We start from the raw sequence: 12,442 nt of genomic DNA, 5'->3' as shown, positions 1-12,442 counted from the left end.
AGGCTCAGAGGGGAAGGCTTCCCCGTGCTGGTTTTTCTTATACAGAGGAATATGGTTTTCTGTGGTCTCCACCCAAGAGTGCATGAACAGACTTCCACCTGTACTGCAGAACATTCCCTTCCCCTGCAATCTTCCAGAAGAGGTAACATGGATCAGGGGACTGCAAGGGGAGTTCTGTTAGATTTCCCACTAACAGAAGCCATCTGATGGTGGAGCAGTAGCAAATGGATCTCATCCTCTAATCAGGTCTGACGCTAGGAGCTGATACACGTATCAGCCAGGCAATTTGAATAAATATATATAGACATTTAGCTGAGATCTGAAGCCCATCATGAAAACTTTCCCTTTTTAACCAATCTTATTTCTTCAGGATGGTAGTCTTCACTGCTCTTGGTAGCAACCAAATCATATAGCCAACAGAGAAACATGGAGATTAGATAACGAACACTTGCTAGGAAGAAAACTATGTTTGTCTATTCAAAAACCAAGTGGCAGTGAACAGATTCTACCTGCTACAGGTAAGATGAGAAAATAATAGAAAATAAAGGGGGCAAACAGAATGATGGGAGAAATGGGTTAAGAGAAGCTGCGTTCTCTTTCACTCTGGGGTGCCATCCTTTTGGAACTGGTGGCACATTTAGGATCTTGATCGCACGTCACTTGCAGTCTCACAAAAATGCTGCTGCTGTATGGGCATGCCCAATCTGAAAACTTCCATTTGCTAGAAGGTCATCTATAAAATTGCTCCCATCATCTTTATTCCTATCACATACATGCATGCATACATACATACGTGTGTGTGTCTGTGTCTGTGTGTCTGTGTGTGTGTATTTGGTCAGGTGAGCAGGCAAGCATACTTTCAGAGAAAATACTGAGCTGCAGCCCTCTGCTGCTGTTAATTTATGCTTGGTATCTTATGCTTGGAAGGAAGGATATGCAGACTGTAGCAGACACAAGAAACAGTATCTGTGAACTCACTGGGCACATAAAACCTTTATTCTCACTTTGCCAAGGTAAAACCAGCCAACTCAGGGATCACTGTATGATGAATAAAACTGGAAGATCTATTTGCATCAATGACTCTTCTTTTTAAAACTAAACTAAGAACTGTACATTTAAAAAAGAAACAGTATATTAAAGTCCTTCGGAAGTAGGTCTCTTCATCTATTTATTTTACTGTAAATCATATTAACCATATTGACTTGGGTGAGGAATATCTTCTCAACTGAATCTAAAAAATTATTTTTATTTCAATAACAGAAATGATGAACATCTTTTCCAGAATAATAACAATAACAAGGGGCCTTATGATGAATTACAATTAATTCAGTGATTCGCCAGTTAGCAGTGAAAATTTCAGCACATCCTGACATTTGGAGCACTTGTTTATGATTAACTCTCTTCAAAATGTCACAGAATTTTAGCTATTGATTAAGACTTATAAAAAACATATAATCACAACAAAAATTACCTTTATTGGCAAAGGAGATAATTGCAACTGTCACATGCTACAATTCACAGAGTAATCTGCAGGAGCAACTCATTGTAGTAGCACAAGTAAAGGTTGGGAAGAATTTGGACTTAGCTATGAATACAGTTGGGGGGATCATGAACACAGAGAACCACCAGCTCTTTGGCAAACACTAGTAAGTATGAAATTTAATTCTTCTAACCTACAAACAAGTCTAAAAGTGAGGCCCAACAGATAACAAAGGGTACTGACCTATAATTCATAAGAACAGATTTCTAAAATTTGCATGTTGCATACTGCTACATACAGTAAAAATTGCTACATTGCCCATGTAAAAGGATAACATAATTAATACAAATTCTAAAATGGGAAAGAAATATCAGTTAATTATTTTCCAGCAGACGAAATCAGAAACAAAAGACAAGGTAAAATTGATGAACTTACATCACTGAGCATATTGAAAGCTTCAACTAAGGCAATGTCCAGCATTCCAATCCCTTTGGCAAAAAGTTTGTCAAGGTGTTCCCTGAAGTGCTGCAGAAGAAACAGAAAGAGGATTTCAAACAACTTATTTTGGAAGAGTTAAAATTTAAAACAATCAATTTATTAAAGTCAAGGAGTCTTTTACATTTGTAAAGAAGCAAACTCATTCAGCATCACAAGGCAAATCGATTTGAAGCAAACAAAATGACCAACCAAGAGGTTAGTCATCCTATGCTATGATACAGTAGTAATCTCCATTGTTGGAAAATATAATGGCAACCACCAGCCAAACACGGTTGATTTGCCCAGTTTCTGAAATTCTTTCCATTCCTTTATCTTACCCTTAATTGCAACACAAAGAAAGCAGTTCTACAATTTCATCTATCCCAGAAAGTTTTTTGAATGTTCAGTTCCAGCCTAATATTGTCTATTTATCCACAGTAAGTCATGAAGTATATGATGATCTTTTTATTAGCCACAGTTTTATTATTTATATTATCACAAATTAATAATTCTGGGGGTCCTCCTGGACTCACGGCTCCTGCTCAAAGAGCAGGTGGCAGTCGTGGCTAGGAGGGCCTTTGCACGACTTCGTGTTGTGCGGCAGTTACGCCCCTTCCTGGATCAGGAGGCCCTCTGCATGGTCACTTATGCCCTGGTCACCTCCGGGTTGGACTACTGTAACACGCTCTACATGGGGCTACCTTTGAAGAGTATCCGGAAGCTACAGCTGGTGCAGAATGTGGCGGCATGGACAGTTCTCAATGCCCCTAGGAGGGCACATAACACCGCTGTTGCGTGAGCTGCATTGGTTACCAATTTGTTTCCGGGTCCAATTCAAGGTGTTGGTCATTACCTTTAAAGCCCTTCATGGCACAGGACCAGGTTATCTGAGGAACCGCCTCGCCCTGGCTATTTCAGCCCGCCCCACTCAGTCCAGCAGAAGGGGCAGGTTGCAGACCCCACCGGTCAAGGAATTTCGATTGGTGGGGTCTAGGCAGAGACCGTTTTCTGCTGTGGCTCCCGTCCTATGGAACATCTTGCCTCCCGAGGTCTGGTGTGCCCTCTCCCTTATGGCCTTCAGAAAAGGGGTTAAATCCTGGCTCTGCCAGAAGGCCTGGGGGCCGGATGGGGGCTCACATCTGTGGAGATGGCTGGTGGGGTGATGGGTTGCCCCCCCCCCAGCATCTTGAAGGTTTTAGGGCTAAAATTTATAGGGGGTGGTTAGGATATTTTTAATGCATGTTTCCATTTTTAATTATTTATGGATTTTAGCCATTGTTGGAGGGATTGGTGTTTTTCCTTTTTTGTTATTGTGAGCCGCCCAGAGTCACCCGTTGGGGGAGATGGGTGGCATACAAGTTTAATAATAAATAAATAAATAAATAAATAATAAACTATGATCTCATTCTGGAATTTGCTATCAACAAAGAAACACCTCAGGATGAAATCCATCTCATACCCATTTTGCCCGGCACCCCATCCTTTAAATTAAACCAAACAAATTGGTCTTTCTTCCCCAAATGCAAAAATCCATGAATGGGAAAGTGTATCATTTAGATTTAACAAGGGAAAAAGTGACACGTTATTAAATATAAAAGGAAATTATATGCTGCAATGCCTAATATTAATTATTTTCATAAATTTCCTATAAAAAACACTTTCCCTGTACTAAATTATAGTGGTACCTCGGGATATGAACTTAATCCGTTCCATGACTCTGGGCGTATCCTGAGTTGGTCGTAACCCGACGCAAATTTCCCCATAGGGTTCAATGTAAATCCAGTTAATCCGTTCTGCCCTCCGAATTTGGTCGCACCCCGAAGCAAATTTTCCGATAAGGTTCAATGTAATTACCGTTAATCTGTTCTGGCGTCCGCGGACCACGCGTCAGGGGCAGGAGAACGGCCAGGCGCCACGCCGCACGGCGGGAAAATGGCCGCGGACCACATGTCAGGGGCAGAAAAATGGCCGCGGACCACATGTCAGGGCGGAAAAATGGCCGTACCCCGAGGCGGAGTTCGCACATCGAGGTAAATTTTTGCGGCTGGAGCTGGTCGTAACCCGAAAAGTTCGTTAGTAGAGGCATTCGTATCCCGAGGTACCACTGTAATGGATTTATTCAGTTCAGTGAATGATAAAACTTTTCATAAGTTAAGAGGGGAAAAAATCAGCTTAAGGCCATTTTGAAGCATATGTTGCTACCACAAACCGGGGCTGGTTTTCCAAAGCAATTAGTGTAACTTAATGTTCATGTTGACCCAGTAAATTTGGTTTGTGCATCTCAGTATTTCAAAACATTCAAAGTCTTGTTCAATAAGCATTTAAGCTATAATGAATTCAGATGCTGTGGAATGGATTTCATATTTTGCTCAAACTAATAAACGATCAAATTTATATTTCAGCATTTGAACAATGTTAATGATATTCTCTCTTTCAGGCTGAGGCATATAGAATATGAAATCTAAGAAGCGACACATACTCAGTTTTATAGGAAAGTCCTTAACAATAGGCTTCTGGAACTCATCGTGATAGAGCACCTATTCCTGAACTGCTCTTATGGAACTGAAAGAAAGCCAAGGGAATCCCACGATCTCATCTTAACTCTTAACTCATCAGTCCCAAAGGGTTTGTTTGTTTGTTTGGTATCATTATACAGTTAAGTGACCTGGAGCAGTAGAATAGTAAGTGATTAAACTAAAACCAAAGGAGATCCAGTTTCAAGCCCATATTCAGCCATAGAAGCTCACTGTGTGACTTTGGGCTGATCACTATCTGTCATCCCAGTCTACCTCATGGAAGTTTTGCTGTGGGGAAAATTTGGGGAAGGCTGCCTTGTACTTCAAAAAGATTGGGACACAAGTCTAAGAAACCCAGAAATGAACTAGATGGCTCTGCATGTAGCTGTATCACAGCGGAAACCAGTTTCCTGTTCTTGTTGGGGACAAGTCTCTACTTATTTTCTTTAGTTAATACGTTGTCTAAGCTTTTTATGACAGTTTTTTTCAAAATAAAAGCTCCCACATTATGACTTCAACTCCACAAGGTTTTGAGGAGAATTGAAAGGACTAGCGAAGTGTTTCTAAATGGAGCATAAGGTCACAAGAAAGACTTATGTTAGCATGAGAGCTGCACAAAGCATGCAAAAGAGGGACTTCACAACAATTCAAAGGTCTCTTTTCAAACAGTTCGAGCATCTGTGGCATTGGCAAGGCTCAGGCAGCTGCTTGGAAGCTGTTCCCAGCTGTCTCTGCATATGGCTACAGGCACAGCCATTTCACTTAGCCGGGAAGAAAGCAAACAATGCAACTGCTTTTCCTACATTACCGACACTTGGGACTTATACCAACATGTTTGGAAAAAAGTGCTTCTGAAAAGTGTATGAATGCAACACTGACGCTCATGCCAAATGTTAATATACTGGAAATAGTTCATATGCAAAGAAATCAGGTTTACTGTCTTCAAGTCTCCTGTTAAGCAGATGCCGCTAGGTGATTCTGGGTAAGAATTGTGTTGATGAAAGCAACTGTCCTGATTTATACGCTTTACTATTTTTAACTGCATCCAGTCCTTTGCTTTTTAAAGTTATGTCTCTTGAGAAGTTTATAAGGAAAAGGTGGAAGGAAAGAGGAAAAGAGGATGGCCAGCAGCAAGGTGGATGGACTTAATTGCAGCGGCAATGGGTACACTACTGGAAAATCTGAAGAACCAGTTTGCAAACAGATCATCCTGAGAAAGTCTATCTATGTGATCACTGAGAGTTGACACCAGCTTGATGGCGCATACTCATAATCAAGTATCTCAATGACTTATTGGACTATCAAAAACATATTATGGGATGACCATTATTGTCAATCATTTGGCCCACTTCAGGTCTCAGCTGTAAAGCTTTGTCATCTTAGGAGACTGAACAAATATGCCTTTTCGGTACCTATAATAAAATAAAGCAGTAAGGATTGGGCACTGCAAATAAGAAAATATACCTTTCTTGTTCCACAAATGGAGGTATCTTTTCTAAAACCTGAACTCTGTATTTCATTGCTCTCTGACATGTATCACATATTTGGAAAACAGTCCCCTGTATTTGTGATTCTGTGAGAGAGAATCTTGTGAGGCTTGAAACTTTCCCTTTCATCCCCACCCTAGACATAATTCAATATAAACTCCCCCCATTTGGGGTGAAAAACAATTCCCACAAAGTGTTCTTTATTTTGAGAGAATGTCAGATGTGTTAAAAAAAAAAAAAAAAAAGGACCTGCAGGATGCTGCACCCCCACCCCCACCCCCACCCCCACCCCAATCTTGTCTCTCTTAGCCCTTACCTTGAGTGGCAACTAACATAACCAGGAACTGAAAAAGTACTGCACCATCCAAACCAGAGCTTGTTGCTTGCAAACATGGCAAGAAACATAAACCAGGACAAACCAACCAGTATACATACCTTGGAAGTCTCAGTATGCTTTCAATTCCTGGTTAGTTTAGCTGTTTTTGTTAATAGGAGGAGTAGAACGGGAGAGAAAAGGATGTATGCAACGGCGCGCGGCAAACGAGCTACAAGCATCAGCAAACAGCTCTTCACAGTAAATCAAGATAATTCAGAGTAATTCGTTGACTTTATTGTTATGGTCACAGGACCAGCATACAGATACAGATGGAAGAATGATCTTTCCGCCCCCCCCCGCCCCCCCACTGTTCATGCAAGAAGTATGGCTTGGGGAGCAGGATGTATCAACACATCAAAGCTCTTTGGAATCTTAAAAAAATATTTTCTTCTCTTTTCATAAGAGCCTTTGTTGAACATCTGACAGATAATGGCAATGACAGCTTCAAAGTTGTCCTAATACATGGTGAAACATTGCCAGAGTGCTAAATGAAGGCTATCTGGACATGTGATTGCCATTCCAGCAACAACAACATGTTTTGTACTCAAATACAAGCAAATATGACAAAGAACAAAAGGAACCAGAACTTGACTGTCCATGAATCTGAATCCTAGGAAGACAACGCAACTTTCTGGAACTAATTTTGATATGCATGCATAATTTTCGTTTATAATCACCAAACCTTCAAATGTGTATTATTTTTGTGCATATGCAAATACCTTGTTTACATATAGCATAATGGTAATTTTATGCAAATTAAATAGGCAATTAAGGCAATTATATCCTGATGTCTGATTAGTAAAATGACAGGTTCATAATATGACACAGGTGACAATTATTTTGTTGGACCCAGAAATTAAGAAACACAACACTGGAAAATCTTTCCTTGGGATCAGTTTTGATGGCATAGGTCTTGAAAGACTCTCAGGTTTCACAATTCCAACTTTCCATTTTTGCCAAATACTACTTCAAGCAATGAAGGCAGGCAGGCAGGCAGGCAGGCAGGAAGGACTTAACCATTTATCATCTTGACTTCAGTGATTGGGCAGGGGCTGGGGAAAGCTGGCTTCAAATCCTCAAATGACCATAGAGATCAAGGACTGACTTTGAGCTAGATACTAACTCTAGCTCAGTTTATAACCCAGGATTGTTACTGTGAGAATAAAATGAGTAGAAACAATCTTGAGCCCCTAGAGGAAATAATGACATACATATATACAGTACATACATACATACATACATACATACATACATACATAGGTGTCACAGTGTAGACCAGATCAGGAAACCAACTCCTATCTCCTTCAAGGCCATCTCCCTAGTTCTTTACATCAGGTATATGTATATGCATGTATGTATTTATGCAAAGGTCTATACATATCGATAATACAAAGGAGGCAACATTTTTCTTCATCACAGTGGCATAGACATTATTATTCTTATTCTCTATTTTTATTTATCATTCACTATATTTAGGGTGCAATTAGATGGCACTGCAGATGTGGATGCCACACCATGTGACCTGAGAGACCACAGGCCTCCCTGCCATGATGTTCTCAAGGCTAGACAACACAGGAATGGCATCAACCTATCAGAAAATGTGAAAGAGGTTTTAGAACTGTGCCCCTTACTGTAAAAAGCAAAGTCTCCTTTGAGTCAAGCTCAAGTTCTAGTGACTTCATGGACATGTCCATGTAATTTTCTTAAGGTAATTTGTCATTGCTTTCTTCTAGAATGTTCTTTTGACTTCCCTGCTTAGTTTATAGTCTTGGTATTCCATATAAGTGCCAGCCAGGTCTGGCCCTGGCTAGCTCCCTTAAATCACCTAGGGTCATAAGCATACCTAGCCTAGGCAATTGTACCCAATTTGGATTTGACTTAGTTTTGTTCCTTTAAATTATATCCAGTGTGGTTAATATAAATACCAGTCAATTTTCCCTTCAATTTTCCACTAAAAAAAGATTTTTTGAATATGAATATGAATCCAGAAACATAAAGAGTTATGAATATAATTGATAGAATTTATATTTACAAAATGGGAGAATTTGCTTGTTCTTTCTTCACAGGCAGCTTTGAGAGAACTGTAGCAAAAGCTAACAGGCTTCTGTACCGGGTAAGTTTTGATGCCCATCTTTCCTTTACTCCCCCTAACAATGTAACATAGTACTGGCAGCCTCCAAAGGCAGTCACATTTTTTTTCTCTCATTCATCCATTTTTCCTCCCCTCCCCACCTTCACTGATAAAGAGATCTTGGACACTGAACCATTTGCAGTGTTCTAATAAAGATATTGCCTCTATGCATTTTTTCCTGAAAAGTATGACTTTTGAAGGCTGAATGACATGTACTTTTTTTCACAGTAAAAAGCTAGGTCAGTTATTTTTCCTACCCAAAAGTATGGAGACCCAAGCCAGATCGGGTTCCAGTCCCTTTGTTTGTTACTCTTTGCCTATAGTCCTATTGAACCCATTCAATCAGCAGGTGTAGATTTCCTGATCCAAGTTGGGACAATAAAGGGAAACACTTGGAAATTCAAGATGGATATGTCCCTGTCTAAGCACCATATCTGGGAACTACTCTGGACAGACAGAGGAGTAATCAATCCAGAAAACTGTACAAAAGAGAACCAAGTAAAGCAGTTATCGCTAATGCTGTTATTTTTAAAAAGCTCCATCATAAAAAGTTGCTAGTGATGTTTTCCTAGTGATATCACTGTGGGAAGCCAGGGAGGTGGCAGATCACTGGAGAAAGAGTGATACAAAGAAAGGTAGGCTACTGTGTGACTAAGGTATGTATAAGGATCCTGCATCTCATCCATGAGAATATTATTTACACTTAAATATGAAAGCAATTTCTTTCCCATCAAATGGAGCGAGAATGCTCAAAAAACGGAGAAGTAATTTCTGGCATAGTCCTAGCTAGCATCATGATCTTGTCAAAAATGAGCAGCTCATCCATTAAAAAAAAAAAAAGATACAATCCAGAAATGTTAACTGTATGTCATGTTTCACTGAGAATTGTAACCGCATTCACCCAAACACAATCTATTAGAGGTTTCATTGTCACATGGGTTAAAAATATAGACACAGGTAAGCTTCTGATTCCATTATGTACCCATCATTTAGGCGCACTGTCAATTTAATTTCATCCGGAAATATTTAGAAGTGTGTGTCTGTGAGTGTTTTAATGTATAAAGAAAAAACAATGCAAATTGTGGTACTGTTGCCTTAAATATAGAGTTGCATTAAATCAGATAGTCATTTAATTCCTAAGAGGTAGGAAACATGTAATATGGAGTTTCTCAAACATGAAAACTTTTTGGCCCAAGTAAACTTGCATTAACTTAGGCAGTTGCACATGTTTGTAATTTTGCTGAAAAAGTACAGACAATGATAAAATACTGTCTGCTCTATTTCCCACTTTGAAAAGGAAAAAAAAAAGGAATGTTTTACAAATTGACGTACTGAAAGGCAAGACTGTCTTAATAACAAAACCATAAACCAGACTACTCTATAAAAATAATGAGAAGAGGACATTCATTTCTAAAGCTAGTTTGAGAAATAATGTAATGCACTAGAAGAAGACTGAATGCAAATCTAGATTCTCATCTCCTATGCAGGATGCTTAGAAATTTCTCCACAAACTGAACTTCAGTTGGGAGTTAACGTGGCTTAAGGGCAACTCACACAAAAAGAGATTAACTGCAATAGCTCCCTTCTAAATTGTTATATTGCAAAGTGGTCTTATGAATATGCCCCCACATTAGCAGATCCACAAGTTATTAAGTAATAAGCATGCAAGACAGGATTCAAAAACGGGCTATTCGTTTCACTGCAGTGCTTTCTGAGCATTCCCACCCAATTCTCCCCAGATTTATTCCTAAAACTTAGACAAGTTTTGAAAGTTGCTTCCCATACAAGAAACAGAGCTATATCCAATTGTATTGGATGGGACTATGAAACCAGTACATGTGGAAGACATTCCAAACAACTCAGATTTGAACACCAGGGGTTCCTTCTTTCCCTGAAGTTCAGGGAATTCAACCCTTCCAGGGTTGGAAATTTGTGATCATGTCAAAAGAGCATGTTTTTACATGTTCATATTGCCACATGAAATTATGGAAGTACTCAATATGTACTCTTTTTTTGCACTAGAAATATGAATCAGGTGTCAATATTCAGGACAATTCACAGAACTGTCCAAAATATACCCTTAGTTTTATGTGAGCCTCTGCCTCATGCTTCATATAGAATGTCACTTTCAAGCATTCACACAAATGCCTTAGTCGAGTCTTGAATCATGTGGAGAGCACTATTTGCAGGATGGATCAGGGGGTAAGGCTGCATCAGCCCATTCATATTTTTTTGCACAGTCAGAAGCCCTCCACTATATAAATGGATGAAGCTCAAGCTCAGATACTTTGGTCACCTAATGCGAAGAGAGATCTCTTTGGAGAAGACCCTGATGCTGGGAAAGATTGAAGGCAAAAGGAGAAGAGGACGGCAGAGGATGAGATGGTTAGATAGCATCACTGAAGCAATGACCATGAAACTGAGCAAACTCAGGGAGGCAGTGAAGGACCGGAAGGCCTGGCGCAATATGGTTCATGGGGTCACGAAGAGTCGGACACGACTTAACGACTAAACAACAACAACAAAGAGGCTACAGTGATATATAAAAGCAGCAAGGAACTGCTACAGTTGTGCATTACTGCTGGTATTAGCTGGGCTAGAGGTCACTCCTCCACCTCAGAAGACACTGAGATCAATGAACTGCCCTGTAAAGAACAGTAATAGGTCTTCATCATGGCAGTGTTGCCTGAACCTCTGTCAGCACCCATTTCTCTTACATCTGGCCGTTACAACAGTATGAGCTAGTGACTGCATCCTCGTGTTTCCCCCCCCCCCTTCACCTGCCCATTTTTCCTAGGTCTGGGAAGCCTTTCAGGGTGAAGAACAAGTATAAATGAATTAAATAAATACACAAACAAAATGGCTACAACTTATGAGAAAAATAATTGGTCTACTTTTTCTAAAAAAAAAAAAGGCTTATTTTATTTTCCTTGTCTTGTAATGGCTCAGTTACAATTACAAAGGCAGAAAAATATGAGCATTCCACTCTACAGAAGATAACTGACCTGCATATCAATACTTTCTCCATTAGTGTACTGCACCTTGAATGGGACTGAGATGCTGGCATAATGAGTGAAAAGAAATGTACTGTATATGAAATTATAGTATTTAGCTTCAGTTGGAAATTCCTCTGATACGACATAAGCTGCACATATTTTAAAAAAACAACAACAGTATTTTAAAACTGTAACAGAAACAGAGCATATTAATAAAACATTATGAGGCTAGGTGGCCTGCTTATTTTCCAAATTTGTACATGTACAAGCTGTTCATGTAAACATATCAAATGCTTTAACTTTTCTGACACTAAACTTGCCACTTAAACTCATTTCATTACAACAGTTCATTTGATTCAGATGTTACTCAAAGGCTTTCTTTGCAGAACTGCCTACTGCCAATAAACTGACAAGCAGACAGTACTCTCTGCTAAAATGAACATAATTTAAACTTGTATTACATGGAACTCAAGAAAGTCACAACAAGGTTGCACAAAAACTCTGCACCTCATGAGCAAAGTAATTTGATATGGAGATCTATGATCTGAATACCCTACATATTCTTGATATACTTCTATACTGTTGGATCGTTGCTGTGAAATTAAGGGAAGGGAGATATCTAACTTTTTCTCTCCTGACTTAAATTTCAATAATTTCCTATATGTGACCAACAGCAGTAAAGAACAATTTAAGATAAGGAAATTGGGCAGAAGAAAAGAATAAACCTAGATTGCCTGGGTCATAGACCCAATTCAAATCATGGCTGCCGTTCATTTAAAAAAAAGGTGGGCAAGGGGAGGGACTTTTTAAGGCTAATATATCTGGGCTGCAAAAATATGGGTGATTACTAGATGGCAACAAAGAGAAGCAGTACACTCTAGCTGCCTGCTGCTATCTAGTGATTATCTGGATTTTTACTGCCCATGTATATTAGCCTTAAAAGATGTAATGATGGTGCTCCCAAGTCTTCTAATAAGTA

At 39.4% G+C, this 12,442-nt stretch overlaps 1 protein-coding gene across 5 annotated transcripts in view; it reads right to left on the bottom strand.

Moving 5' to 3' along the window:
- CACNA2D3 (calcium voltage-gated channel auxiliary subunit alpha2delta 3) overlaps positions 1–12,442 on the bottom strand; it is a 577,343-nt gene that overhangs the window by 269,707 nt on the left and 295,194 nt on the right. For all 5 annotated transcript variants that reach the window (XM_088134187.1, XM_088134188.1, XM_088134191.1 and 2 more), the window contains exon 10: positions 1,916–2,005. In XM_088134187.1, the coding sequence (XP_087990313.1) occupies positions 1,916–2,005 (90 nt within the window). The remainder of the gene's footprint in view (positions 1–1,915; positions 2,006–12,442) is intronic.

Source organism: Python bivittatus, unplaced genomic scaffold (assembly GCF_059951505.1).
Source record: "Python bivittatus isolate LINGU-HERP-01145 unplaced genomic scaffold, Pbiv_v1 ctg000080_np1212, whole genome shotgun sequence".
Lineage (NCBI taxonomy): Eukaryota > Metazoa > Chordata > Lepidosauria > Squamata > Pythonidae > Python > Python bivittatus.
This window is presented reverse-complemented; position numbering and strand designations above follow the sequence as displayed.